Source organism: Rhinolophus hipposideros (genome assembly GCF_964194185.1).
Source record: "Rhinolophus hipposideros genome assembly, chromosome: 23".
Lineage (NCBI taxonomy): Eukaryota > Metazoa > Chordata > Mammalia > Chiroptera > Rhinolophidae > Rhinolophus > Rhinolophus hipposideros.
In genome coordinates, this window is record NC_138069.1 from 45,278,987 (window position 1) to 45,293,939 (window position 14,953).

General features: G+C 53.0%; 1 protein-coding gene across 1 annotated transcript in view; it reads right to left on the reverse strand.

The window, feature by feature from the left end:
• Positions 1 to 694: 694 nt before the first annotated feature.
• DNAAF5 (dynein axonemal assembly factor 5) overlaps positions 695 to 14,953 on the reverse strand; it is a 32,130-nt gene continuing 17,871 nt past the window's right edge. The window contains exons 8-13 of the mRNA XM_081036054.1: positions 13,569 to 13,737; positions 9,831 to 9,978; positions 6,759 to 6,909; positions 5,842 to 5,998; positions 4,505 to 4,696; positions 695 to 1,743 (exon numbers count right to left, since the gene is read on the reverse strand). Coding sequence (XP_080892180.1) covers positions 1,607 to 1,743; positions 4,505 to 4,696; positions 5,842 to 5,998; positions 6,759 to 6,909; positions 9,831 to 9,978; positions 13,569 to 13,737 — 954 coding nt within the window. The 3' untranslated portion in view covers positions 695 to 1,606. The remainder of the gene's footprint in view (positions 1,744 to 4,504; positions 4,697 to 5,841; positions 5,999 to 6,758; positions 6,910 to 9,830; positions 9,979 to 13,568; positions 13,738 to 14,953) is intronic.

Genomic DNA, 14,953 nt, shown 5'->3' on the forward strand with positions numbered 1-14,953 from the left:
GGCAGGCGGCCGCAAGGACTGCATTTTAGGTCCCTGGACTCGCCACGTGGCGGTGAGGCCCGTTAAGCATTTGCTAATTGAAGCGAAACCACGGCTCACCGGACCCCGAGTGACCAAGGCCCGCGGCGCTGCGCGGGGAGCCCCGCACCGGAGGGGGCGCCTTCCTCGGACGCACCGGCCCGCGGACACCGTGCCAGGGCCGGTCACGGTCACGCCAGGCCGCCGGCGAAGGCCGCGCCAAGACGCACAGAAGCGGAAGCACGTGTTTCTATGGCGACCAGCCGGCGGTTAGCGCCGCGCTCTCGGCCCAGCCCTGCGGGTCACTGTGGGCGCGGGGGACCCTCAGGGCTGACCCGAGGTGGGAGACGGGGCTCGGCGCGGGCGTCCCGCGGCCCACCACCGGGCCCCTCCCGGCGCGACGCGTTGCGGGGCTGCGGCCTGACAACGTTTCACAGGTGCCCCGCGAGTCGGCGGCAGGAACAGGCACAGGGCGCGGAGGCCGACGGGCAGCCCCGGGGCTGGGCCCACACCTGACCCGGCCCGGCCGCCTGTGCCAAGGTAGCCCGGGCGGGGGGCGGCCCGAAGAGCCGAGGCCAGGGCGCCGAGGCCGGCTTCACCAGGAGGGGAAATCCAGGGAAAAACGAGCAGTTCCCAAAACTGGCAATCAATTATCAACTCACATAAAGACAGGCATACAGAATAATTATAATAAATACTTTTAATCAAATTGCGAACAGCAAAGCATGAATGTTAATATTTGATTGTTGGAAAATACACACAGCATTCCCCCCTTCTGTCAGCGTGTATATATATTTGGCTTCTGGAAATAATCGCCACTTAAAATGAAATCTTTTAGGCACTTCGGTGTAGAAAGTGCTAGAGAATAAAATACAATTTTACTTACTGCTACTTACAAAAGAGCAACGAAAATTGTACCTTATTAAATATCCTATTTCAACACTGTTAGCATTACTGACCTAAAAAAAATACTGTGACCGAATATATCCACATAACATTTTAAGTTCCAGTACATTTTAAATGGGAAAAATTTCACTGATGATAGTTCTTAAGATTTCAAATTCCTTTTAGTCTGTTCACTGAGACATTCAGTTTCAGTACTCAGAATCTAAAGAAAGAACGGCATTTCTTTTTAATCCCTTCGGCTTTAAAGAAAATGGTAGGGAAGTTTCTTGGTGGACACAAGCCAGACAGACCCACCACAATCCATGGACCTAGCAGTGGCCTTAAGAGGAGAGCACGTGAGAGCCGATGTGGCCGCCAGTGTGAACAGCTGACAGTTTTCATTTCAAATTAGCTGTAGCTCTTTGGCGGACTTCTCCAGAAACTGTATAAAAAACCATAAAAATATAGAGCCACTCGGTGAATGTTACTTCATAAACTGCTGAGTTTGAAAAATGGTCCCAGGAGAAAACCGGGCACTTTGCTTAGGAAATACATTCTTCTCGCTGTCAGTCTTCTGGTGAGTGTCCGAGGCTGCTGACAAGAAGGTGCCCTGCTAGGAGGGTCAAAGGCCACAAATCCCAGGGGAGTGAGCAGGAGGTCTGGCGTCCACGCTCCCCACGCCAGCTGTAGCCTTGAAGGCCCGTCACTGCGCAGGCGGCCTGGTCTGTATGTGCTGCAGGAGGCGCTCACAGTAGGCGGGTGAGCGGTGCTTGTGCATGACGGCCTCCGTCTCTGTCATCAGCAGGTCAGGGAACAGGACACTGCCTGCTTTGAGGACCTCTGTAAAACAGCAACACCCTTAAGACGCCAGAAATAAGTATTAAAGCAACACAAGGCTATAGTCGCCAGAACAGCATGATCATGGCATAAAAGCAGACACATGGATCAATGGAACAGACTGGAGAGCCCAGAAATTCACCCACACCTAGTATATGGTCACTTAACCTGTAACAAAGGAGGCAGGAATATACAATGGGGTCAAGACAGTCTATTCAATAAATGGTGCCAGGAAAACCAGACAGAAACATGCAAGAAAAATCAGACCACTTTCTCACACCACATATAAGAAGAAACTCAAAATGGATTAAAGACTTATATGTAAGACCCGAAACCATAAAACTAGAAAAAAAACAGAGGCAGTAAACGACATCACTCTTTGCAATATCCATTTGTGTATGTCTCCTTGGGTAAGGGCAACAAACAGAAAACAAATTGGACTACCTCAAACTAGAAAGTTTTTGCTCAGCAAAGGGAAACCATCAACAAAACAAAAATACAACCTACTGAACGGGAGAAGATACTCACAAATGATACATCCAATAAGGGATTAATGTCCAAAATATATAAGGAACTCACATGCAACGTAACACCAAAAAGAACCAAACAATCTGATTAAAAAATGGGCAGAATATTAACCAATGTCACCCCAATAAATTTAATTTTTAAAAAATGGGTAGAGGACTGGAACAGGCAATTCTCCAAAGAGAACATACATATGGCCAACAGACATATGAAAAGATGCTCAACGTCATCATCAGAGAAATGCAAATTAAATCCACAATAAGGTGTCACCTCACAGCTGTCACAATGGCCATCAATAAATCAACAACTATTGGTGAGGATGTGGAGAAAAGGGAACCCTTGTGCACTTGGTGGGATTGGTGCAGCCACTGTGAAAAACAGTACGGAGGTTCCTCAAAAAATTAAAAATAGAACTACCTTATTACCCAGCAATTCCACTCCTGGGCATTTATCAGAATAAATCCAAAACACTAACGAGAAGATACCTGCAGCATGTTCACTGCAGCATCCCTCACAATAGCGAAGACATGGAAGCAGCCTGGGTGTCCATCAATAGATGACTGGCTAAAGAAGAGGTGGTACATTTACACAATGGAGTATTGCTCGGCCACAAAAAGAAGGAAATCTTGCCATTTGTGACAACATGGATGGAGCTAGAGGGTATTATGCTCAGTGAAACAGGTCAGAGCAAAACAAATACCGTATGATCTCACTGATCTGTGGAATACAAAGAACAAAATAAACGAACAAACGAAACAGAACCAGACTCATAGATAACAGAAAACAAACTGATGGTTGCCAGCTGGGTGGGGGGTTAGGGGGCTGGGTGAAAAACGGGAAGGGATTCGAAGGTACAACTGTCCATTACAAAATAGTCATGGGGCTGTAAGTACAGCTTAGAGCACATGGTCAGTGATGTGTGCTAACGAAACATGGTGCCCGGTGGGTACCAGAGTTATGGGGGTCACTCTGTAAGTTCTATAAATGTCTAACCACGATGCTGTACACCTGGAACTGATGTAACATTGAATGTCAGCTGGGATTGAAAACTAAAAAGTGCCAGACACCCACTGGGATTGCTGCCGTGTTGGACTTTGCTTACTATCTGTTTCCTGTTTGTCCCTGTTTCTGTCTCCTCTTCCTTCTTTCTTGATTTCTGGGTTATTTGACTATTTTCAGAATTCCACTCTCATTAAAATCTACTTATTGGCATTTTCATTATACTTTGCATCACACTCTCAGTGGTATCTCCAGGGCTTTCTGTAGATACACCATACTTTTCGGTGTCCACTGAGCCCTATAAACACTGTGAGGAAGGGGAGCTCGGCGTGGTGAGCAGGGGACACAGTCATGAGGAGGGGGCGCAGCATGGTGAGGCAGAGCTGCTGCCCAGTCAGAAACACCACATCTATTTGAAAGAACGACCAAGTGACAAAGGACTGACCAACTCGGGTATCCATACTTGGGAACTCGGCCGAACATATTCTCGAAAATGAGTGAAGTGACAGTATTTGTGGCCAGTGATAACATTTAAACTTTCAAGCAGAAAGTTTCTGCCATCATAAGCCTTCCAGCTTCCCAAAGCTTTTCTTCCCTTTTCTAAGCTTGATGCTAACAAGCTGACACGTCAACACTCAGAAGAGCTGCACAATTCAATGGTGACACTTTCCCAGTGGCCAGAACAGGGTGTTACCAAAGCACACATGCAAGTGACACAGTGGCCTCAGAGTCGACCCTCTGAGTCAGTGGCCGGTCCAGTATCGGAGAATCCCCCTGCTCCAAAACAGCCAGGAAATGCTTCTCTCCACATCCATCTGTGACGCCCGATTTTTCCATGCACTTCAACCAAAACAACACCTAGGACAATTTCGCTGCCTTCTGTCAGGCTAGACATTAGAGATCTGCAAACGTCTACAACTGTGACACCCTTCTTGCTCATTATTTTGTTTTGGAAAATGTATCTTTGAAAGACACATCTTCTTTATGTTAATACGGAAGGGGCTTTCCGTTTTAAACGCAGGAATCGATATGTTAAATTAAGCCTGCTGCTTTAGTTCTGTTATGGCAAGCATAGTGGCTGTAACCCACAAAGGTCACGCCCTCGGGATGTCCCGGGCCTGGGCCCAAAGGGTCCCCATCACCCCACCTGCAGGTCCCATGCGGCTGGCTGTGGGGATGGGGATGGCATTCACACACACACACACACACACACACACACCAGTCAGAGCGCGACACTCACCCAAGACCGCATCCTGGACGGTGCTCTCGGCGTCGTCCAGGTACACGAGCAGCTCCCTGTACAGGTACTGAATGTCACTCTGGGACTGAGACTTCCCAGCATCCTTTGTGATACACTGCAACCAGGTGACCAAGGCAGAGGCAGCCGCTAGCCTCACATCATTGGAAACATCATCCAGGCGTTTTAAGAGTTCTGGAAGGAGGGGCAGGACGGCAGTGAGGCAGAAGGGCAGCGGGGCCAGGTCCCAGGAGCTCACATCCGGTCCCCCACTCTGGCCAAAGGGTGGACGCTATGGACAGAGTGCAGGAGTGACCGGCCCCGAGCTCCTCCACACCTTCCCTCACCCTCAAGGTGGCCCCATGACGGTCCATTCAAAGCCTGTCACCCACGGGCCTCACGCCCAGCTGCCCCACCCTTCCTGAGAGCAGACAGCACAGGAGGGACGTCTGCTGACCCTGCTCTCCGTGGGCTCTGGGGACAGAGCTGAGGTCCAGTGACATGAAATGCCACCAGCTGCGTCAGTTCTGTTTCTGCTGAGCCTCCAGAACCAGACCATTCTGCTGGTGAAAACAGAATCATCATCTTCCCCAATGGGTACAAACTCTTATGTTAATGGTAAGACTTGTATCAAATGTCTGCTTTTCTCACATAATCTCCAAGAAATCTCTGGCCCCCCACGAATCTTCCAGAGCCTCAGCAGCGCCCGCTGGGCCCACGAGTGCAGTGGGAGGCGACAACTCCGTTCTTGGCTTGCGTCTCAGCCATTTGGCTTCAGCTCATCCAGGGCACCGAGTTTTAAATTTCAGTAACTACTGGCCACGTCCAGGAGCTCTTAAAACTGTCTTTTAAAATGACTATCACTCTAGCACTGGGTAGCTGCTACCCTCCTCCAGGCCGGTTTGCCGTGCATAGGAACCTATGTCCGCAGCCCGCCTGCACTCGCCGTTCCCCACGGTGGGGGTGAGGGCTGGCTTCTGCACGGGACGTCTGGTGCTTGGGCTCCAGAGGCAGTGACACTGGGGGTCCCCAGGGTGGTGCCCAGCCCTGGGCTCACGCTGAGGGCGGCCTGTTGCACTCCAGCTGTACCCCTGGCTGCTGGGAACCTAAGCTCCTGCCCTGCTCCTGGGGTCCCCACACCCCCCAATTCTGGTCCACACGATCGGTCTTGCTCCTCATGCTCTGTCGACTATTCAGTGATGTTTTATCTGTCGGTGTCATGTTTGGACTCATAGTACCAACTTAACCAGAAGTCAAAGTAGCCATTTTCTATTTTTCAAATAAAAGAGACATTTTCAAACAAATATACACATATGCTTTGGAAAAGGAAAATGTCCTACCAGGATAAATCTTGATGAATTTATCTGGATCAGTCGCACCACCAGAGGTTTTTAACAATACGCTAATGATTCGGCATGAGGTCAGTCGAGTCGTCTGAGAGGCTTCTTCCAGGGTGGTCAGAACTGGGGGCATCAGTATCTGCTGCACGTCCTGTATCTGCCACCAGCACAAACAGGGGACGTGAGGCACCTCTGGTGTATGCTCGGGCAGTGACGACAGACTTGCTTTTGGTACAGACACCATGGAGCCTGGAAGGCTGTTTTGAAAACTGTACATAAGAAGTGGACCTGAACCTCGATTTTACAGTCTAGCTAATTTGAACAATTTTTGTTTAACGTAGTCAGTTGGATTTTAAGAAGTCCATTACTCACGAAGTGTGACTGAGGCACAAACCCTACACAGCTGCTCCTTTACTTACTAGCGTGCCTGTGTCCTGTGTCCAGAAAATCTGGGGGACATTTAACTTAAATCACCATTCGGGGTAGCAGGAGGTGTGGCTCACACAGGAGGGGGGCACCTGGTGAGATATTTTCACAACGTGAAGGTACAAGCACAGGACACAATGCTTTAAAACTCTCGTCTCTATTGTTCCCTTAATTTGTTAGCTGGAGAGAGGAATGAAAATAATGCAGGGAGCTTACACCAGCCAAGTTAGTTAGGCTCCTGTGATTAAATTCTTTGTCTTGTAAAGAGAAACATTCAATCTGTAAACCTCAGAAATCCCCCAAATGATCAAAGGAAACTCTCCATCAGATTCGGCTTCTCACCGAGTCATCTGGCCAGGCTCTTGCCTTTTGGTCCCCAGGCTCCCTTTCCTTTATTTGTTCTAGAAAGTGGCTTTGGGCTTTGAGAGGGGCCGGCAGCCGGGCGCAGCCCATCTCACCCTGCATGGGCCCAGGACGCCGGGGCCCCTCACCTGTGTGGCCGACAGGACCTCACTGCTGAGGAGTGCCCAGAGGCAAGACACGGCTGCCGTGCGGATGGCTGCAGCTGTCCTCCCCGCGTGCCACTGCAGATTGGGGACCAAGATGTCCTTTATCACGGTGTCAAGGTAGCTGTGAAACTGCCTGGAAAGGAAGCATGAGAAAGCAGGTGAGGAGGGCAGACTGGGGAAAAGGCCAAATAGAAAAACAAGCAGAAATGAGACTGGAAGTGGACCCCCAACAAGACTGGAAGCCCCCTGCTTCCCTGGGGGAGGTGGCCGCTCCTGTGGGCTTCTCCGGAACCAGCCATGGGTCAGTCCTGAGCTCCAGAGAACCCCAGGGGCCCAACAGTGTACTTGTGGCCTCCTTCCCACTTTGCTGAGGAAGGGCTTTCCCTGTCATTCCTCCAGCTCTGAGCACACGTCACCAAGCACCCGACACAGGAGCAGCAACCAGGCCAGCAGTCACCCCCACATGTGTGACTTAGAGAGACAGGCCTACCAGGCCTAACACATTCCTGTCCACTTCAGCAAGGGCACCACGGGTCTGCCCCCACTAACTCTCAGCTCAGTGGCCACCAACCATGTTGATGTGCCGTCAAGACAAAAATCTAACCCAAACCACAACCCCGGCGGTCACGTCTCCACTTGCTGGTGGCTTGGTACTGCAGGGTCCCATACTGGGCACCCACTAAATGCTGCCCAGAGACGAGCCTCTGCGTTCTTGCCAAATCCCACCGCACCCACAGGCATCTGCTCACAGATGAAAACGTATTTTGTGGAATGAGTAATCCACTGGTTGATTTCCAGCGTTACCGCAACCGAGCCCAGGGCGCGCCCTGCAGGTGCGGGAGCAGCGTCCAGCAGGGGGCGCCCCAGAGCCCACCTGGAAAGTGCATTCGCTTCGGGATGATTTGCACATCCTTAATTAGGTTCTGGAGGTGCTTTTATTTTCAAGCAAAGAGCTGTTGTTTCCTGCAAAGTGATTTACAAGAGGCCCCTCTGGAAAGAGCCCTGTGTCCTGTGGTCCAAGCCGGCCTTGCGATGCAGGCGGGGGCTGCGTCCTGCATCCAACGCAAGAATGAACTGCCCTCTGAGGCATCAGCATGCCAGAGAGTAAAAGCACTAGACTTTCAAAAAACAAACTGCTGGGGCCGGCCCGGTGGCTCAGGTGGCTCATGCGCCTAACTCCGAAGGCTGCAGGTTCGATTCCCACATGGGCCAGTGGGCTCTCTGGTTGTCAGTTCAAGTCCTGCAAGGGATGGTGGGCAGCTCCCCCTGCAACTAAGATTGAACACGGCACCTTGAGCTGAGCTGCCGCTGAGCTCCCGGATGGCTCAGCTGGTTGGAGCGCATCCTCTCAACCACAAGGTTGCCGGTTCGACTCCCACAAGGGATGGTGGGCTGTGCCCCCTGCAACTAGGAAAAAAAGGCAACTGGACCTGGAGCTGGGCTGCGCCCTCCACAACTAGGGTTGAAAGGACAACAACTTGACTTGGAAAAAAGGCCTGGAAGTACACACTGTTCCCCAATAAAGTCCTGTTCCCCTTCCCCAATAAATTAAAAAAACAACAACAAAAAAAAACAATGAACTGCTGATCGTGTAGCACAGGAAGAGGCAGCCCGTGCATAGCTCGGCTGCTAAGAACGAGGAAGCAGGCAGAGCTCGCCCTCAGGCTGCAGAGAACAGCCCGCGAGGGCCTTGCTCTGACCTGAGACGTGGGGCAGGACAGGCGAGTGTCCCTGCAGAAAATCAGGGGGCTGGCCTCTTAGGGGGTCCTTACAGCAGGGTCGGGACTGCAGGGTCCACTGCTCAGAGCTCTCATTCTGGGGCGCTGTGCTGAAGGAACACCCCGTTCATAAAGAGAACCCTCCCAACCTAGGGGGCGGTCCTCCAGAAAGGACCCCCATTGTCCTCGCTGCCTCTTCAGAGCTGCTGGTATATAAACGAGGCGTGGGAGCCTTCACAGCACCATGGATCCCCTTTGCACGGTTCCTGTCTCAGCAGTCACTGACACATTTCATATCCTACCATTTGATAACTCTAAAACTCAGAACCAGGCAGATGCTATGAATATTTTGGTTAATTTTCCCTGTCTGTAAAAACAGCTAATACTTCCACCTAAGCAACTGTAAATCGAACACCTTTCTTCTCCTGATCCTGAGTGCTTTCCAGGAGAATTCTCCAAGCGCAGGTTCTTTTGGGAACTTGGTCTCAACTCGGACGCTGTGTTGATGGGATTACTGTCCGCAGGGACATGGCTGAGCCAAACTCTGGGGGGATGGACAGCCTGGACGGCGTGCACATGATGGGAGAATCTGCCTACTGATGGGCCGATTGCTAGGGCCGACTCGGCATCTGTTCATGTCCCTTCGAAGCCAGGAAGCTTCTGCAGCCCAGCAGGGATTTCCTGCAATGCGGTGTCTGGCTAGAGGCGCAACAGCAGAGGGATCAGCGCAACATTCAGAGAAGAGAAGTCTGAATGACCCAATTATTTCCATAGGAAACAGTCACGGCAGGCCAACGACAGAGCAGGACTCCGCATAGATCTGTTCCCTCGGGGGACAGGTCCCCAGAGCTCACAGCATCCCACAGAAAGACCAGAGTCACTCAGGCTGGCGGCTGCTGCAGGCGGTGTGTCCCTAGGGCTCTGAACCCTCCGCATTTACCTCAGGCCACCTGCTCCCTGTGCCCTGACTTTAAAACCGTCAAGTCCAAGGCCCTTAGTGTTGGAATGCTACCTAAAAGCACTTTCTACGGCTTTAACGATCAGTGGTAATTCAATCAATTCTGCTAGGTTTGAAAGGTACCAAAAGGCTTTTAAAACTCAGAACAGCTAATATATAAGCCATTAATAGTTAATGTTCCCTAAAACGTTTTCCTTCAGTGGAATTTTAATGACCACACTAAAGGGACTTTGATTTAGTGTCTCTGCACAGTGTGCTCACTACCGTGACCCCGCTGTTTACCAGGGGGGACACGAAGCTGCAGGCAGCAGGGACCACCCAGTTCTCACCTGAGACCTCCGTGTGTGTATGGGGGGGGGCGCGGGCGGGCCCACCTACCCTTGGGAGTCCAGGGTCTCCTTCGCTCTCAGCAGCACGCGCGACAGGGCAGAGAAGAGCTTCAGGCGCATCTGTGGGTCCCTGGCCGGCTGCAGGCAGCTGCTGAGGATGGGGACGAGGTGTGGCAGCGCTGACCCGAGGGCGGGGCCTGGAACACAGAAGCAGCCTGGTTCCTGCTGGGTCCCGCGAGCCCTGGACGCCATGAGAGCACTTAACCCGCCAAATCACTCTGATTATTCAACACGTAAACTTTCTATTTCCTTATCTTTTTCCAAATTCTTAAAAAATTCACAGTCAAGCAATGTGTTAAACCCACCAAAATCAGTTTTTCAGAACATGTTGTCTAATACTGGCCCTTAAACTTGGCAGCCATGATCCTTTTGCAAACTTACTGCTTGACGAAGGAATGCCGCAATTCTCCCGGTGCCCTTAAAAGATTTCAAACACAAATGCTGGTATGCAGCATCTGGAAACCCCCTGAATCGTGCCTGGGGTGTAGGCAGGAGCTGTGATTCACAATGCTCCCCCCCCCACCCCCGGCCCCATGCCAGCACACAGGAGTTCGCTTTCTGGACCAAGAAAGGTCACTGTGAAACCACAGTCTGCTGCCTATGCAACAACTCAGAGAGCAGGCCAAGCAACTTAGATCTTGTTAAAGAGGTGCCGTGTGGAACCTGCGGCAGGAGAAAGCACGGCCTGAGGGTATCAGCTCATCAGCCTGGAGCCGTGTGTGGGTCTGGGGAGGAAGAGACGAGCAAACCAGAGACATGCCCCCAGGGCGGAGCAGCCTCCGTGGCAGAGAGCGCTCAGGCCGTCGGGCAGTGTCCTTTCTTCAGCATCTCACAGAAGACGAAGCTGTGGCCGCCTCCCCAGCAGAGGTGGGTGAGTGCTCAGGACTAGGCCCCAACCTCCCAACAGCTTCACTCCAAGGAAGCAGGGACGAAAGGCTAGTCCAGTGGGTGCCTGGCACCCCGCCTGTGCCGGACGCTTCAGCTGCTGCCCGTGGTCAGCTCCTTCACAAACCCGGCACGAAACGCATCGTTTCTAACACTCAGTCTTGCTAAATGCTCCGTTAACAATACGGAGAAAAAGCCCTGGAAGCCGTGGGGCGCCAGTCAATGCCTGTGGTAGAGAGAGGTACATCGAGTGTCCGGGAGCGTATGAGACACCAAGCCCTTCGCCAGGACTTCAGCCCACCTGGGGCTCAGCGCGGTCCCAGCAGCACACCGAGCAGGCGCCCAGCACAGAGGCCCCTGGAAGCCCTCGCACCATGAGGCGGGCAGCACGCGGGAAGCGCGTCAAGAAGAGGAGGAGACGAGACTTATCCCTGGAGACCTGCTCATGCCGCCCTACACATTGTCCACTCACGACGCGTGTGCTCAGCTGCCTGCAGCTCGGCTGTACCTCACGTCACCGCAGGCGTGTCCCCATGCTGCTCCAGAGGCTGACACTGCGGCGGCCGAAGGGCATGTTTTCTTCAGAGCATCATCACACAGCAGCTTCCTGTACGGTGTTTGGGCCACTTCTGCTACTCAGCTGCGCCCGTGGAGTATTTCTGGGCTCCTGGCTTGCTCCACAATCAGCCTATTTCCTCAGGACGGTTCTCACACAGGCGATTGCTGGAGGCAAGGTCTGAACACGCTGAACTCTAGAAGCATGACCTCAGGCTGCTTCCACAAGAGCCACACTTACAGCTCCGCCAGCAGGCGAGGCTCCCCTTCGACAACACCAAGGATGCGTTTAAGTTGGGGGCCTAACTTGATAGATGAAAAACGGCATCCCAACCTCAAGTGCACATCTCACGGTGACCGCTGCCCCTGCCCACCCTCATCGCCAGCTCTACTCACTCTTCACACAGCCCGGCCTCTCTGCCCAGCGTCGGGGCTCAGCTTTGCACACCTGTCTGGGGGCCCTGCTCCCGGTTTGCTGCACATGAACCCCCAGGCTTCTCTCCTTGACCTCTGGCCTCACATGTGGACAGTCCAACCTGCTTCTCTCTTGTGCAGTCCGCCCACCTTTTCAAGATTTAGGAAGTTCTGTTTCGGTATGTTTACATGCAGAATTAAATGAAAAATGTTATCTTCTTACGGAACTTGTGTAAATAAGGGATTGAAGGATTTTAACTAAGTATTTAAATCTTTTTGCTTTGCTTGTTACAGACATACACGCTGATTATAGAAAACTTGGGAAATACAGAAAACTAAATAAAGCGGAAAGCAAAAGCCACTCAGAGCACTGCTGGGAACGCTGCTATACTTCCTTTGCGATTTTACAAATATACACACACGCATACCTCATACACACACGCACACACACGCATAGTCACGCGTGCACACATACATGCACAAAGCCTGCATACACTTGCACACGCTCACACAGACGTACTCACAGGAAACATGGTTGGGATTACTGAATTGCAGTTTTAAAACCTGCTCTTTCACTTCACGTTACACTGTCAGCATTTTCCTGAGCACGACACGAGACACGGGCACATGGCGCCTTCTGAGGTGTCCATCAGCTACACTACCATGGAAGAGATTCTTTTTAAAGCTGCACGGAAACAGATTTTTGGAGACCACGGCAGAGGCTCCTGAACCCTGGCTGTCCTGCTAAGGACGCAAGGCTCGTCTCCCAGGGTGTACTCGCCCAGTGTCCCCATCTGTCACGTGAACACTGGAGCAATTTGATTTGTGAAATTGGGCAACATTTAGTGAAAAACGAGAAACTGATACACTGGACCCCCACCAAGAGGCCCGTGGGCCCGGGTCACACCCCAGCCTGCCAGCTGTGTGACCCTGGGCTGTCTGCCTCAGTCTCCTCCTCCGTGAAATGGGGGTGGCAATTCCTCCCACACAGAGTAGCTATGAGGACATTGAGGGGCTGAGGTTGTAATGCAGCCGAACAGCATCTACCACGGACAGTTAGTACTGCTGGACATTAGCTCTATTTTCTTTTCATATCTAAAAATATGGTTTTGCAGACAACTGACAGAACAATTCGGGTTTTTTTCTAGGGGTCACAGCCCCTGGGTCCCGAGACGAACCACTGTTCTCTAGGGACAATGCACATTAGTCTCAGTCACAGCAGGGACCCTTCCGGATTCCAGAACAGTCACAGCGTCTCTGCACCCAGAGGTGGCGGGACGCTTGCCACTTCCTTCCAGGGAAACAGGATTGTCATCAATTTAGATGAAGACAAACCGAGCTGCTCGACCCCTTATGCCCACCCGAAGTACAGCGTATCTGTAACGAACTGCCATCGTTTCGCTAATGAAAACCTGACTAGGATTCTGAGGTGTTATTCCACACCTGAGAGAGCATCACAGGCGACGGTGCTCGTCTCAGGAAAATGCCTGAGTCTGGAGGCTCAGGAGAACCGATGGGGCACAGCATTCCTGCCACCTCCACACCAGCAGCTGCACACACTGACACATCTGCAGGACACAGGTCACAAAAGGGGCCACGAAAAGCCACGGCTTCAAGGTTCGCCCTAAGAGGTGTGCCGGGCAGACTGGGAGAGCTGCGCCACAGTCTCCAGCACAGTCTCTGCGCTTTAGACATGAAGGTTTGTCCCGTAACATGTGTCCTTCAGAGATGACAGTGACTGGGAGTCACGAGGAAAAGCGAGCTCAGTTCAGTGCGGCCCAGCCTGCCAGCACTCTGGTTCACACCGAAAACTCCCGGCTGGCAGTGGCAAAGCCCTGCACCCAGCCGTGCACGAGCCATTTTGGGGGCTCACCTGTGTGGGTGACCAGCACGTTAAACTGCAGCAGCTCTGTAGAGTAGGCGGTCCAGTCGTCGTGGGAGCCGGCCAGCCACTCCAGGAGAGGGCCCAAGTGCTCTCGGTAGAGGTCCTGGCTGTCGCCACCATTCTCCTCCACGGCCAGCATGGCCATGGTCTCCTGAACCTGGAAGGTGAGTCACAGGCTGGGACAAGCCCGTTCCACAGCTCAGGCCCCCACTGGAGACCCGTCGTCATCACCTGAGACCCTGAGAGCCACTCAGGAACGCGACCGGCTGGAGCAGCAGGCCAACCACAGGCATTTTCCCCGTGACGGTGACGAGGCTGACATGATGGAAACCCGTGAAGTCCGTGCTGGGAGCCCGGACTGCGACACCGCGTTCAGCTCCCATTTCCATTCATGTCATGTCAACGCCGCCTGCACCACGAGCAGTGAAACAGATGACGTGCCTCCCTCTACGCGCACCTCGAGCCCCTGGGCCTGAGGCCTTGCCCTGCCCGTCGTCCTCACGCGCCTACAGAGCGGGAGCTGGGCTGCCAGCTGGGCTCAGTCCGTGAAGGAGAAGGGGAGCAGCTGGCTTCAGGAAACTAAACTGAACAGACTTCCGCGATGTTTGCAGACACCCCGTGTCCTTCCTCAGCTCAGCACTCGCCCCAGCAGACCTGCGGGTGCGGGTGACAGGAATACTGCGGCTCTGGGGAATAGAGGGCGAAGGAAGACGAAGTGGCAAGGCCATGGCCCCCCTGCCCGTGCTTCTCCTCGGGGCTGGAACACCAGGCAGGTCCGGGCCATGCAGCTGCCAGGGGGCCAGCCTGGTCTGAGGCGCTGTAAGCCAATGGCTGCTGCCAGTAACCACAAGCCACCGCTAAGACACACCTCTGGGAAGGAGGTTTTGAAAGGGAGAAATAAATGCAGCAGTTTAAAGGGGCCCCAAGAAAGGAGGAGGAGGGCGGGAGCCTCCTCAGTCTGGGCATTGTGGCCCCCGTCCCGCAACTCAGCGCCCAGAGACCTGCCTGGGGGCCCTGGAGAGACGTGGCGGGAAACTGAGTCCCAGCTCTGGGAGAAGCGGCAGGACATCTGGGCTCGCGGGGAATGGACGTCAGAGGGCTGTAAGCCTACGAGCAGAGCCCATTGGGCAGTGCAGCCGGCCTGCGATGAAACAGGAACATTGTGCTGTTCTCCCGTCTGCAGACCTCCGCAGGCACGTCGCGTGTTAGCCACACGCTCCGCACAGGTGTGAGTGTGGACGCCTCGTCCGTGCCTCCAGAGGGACTCCAAGATGAGTCATCCTCACTCTGACACACTACATGGCAGTTGAAAGGGACCTAGATTTCTGTGTACCCCAAGGCCAGCTCATGAGAGACTCATCCCCAATGTCAGC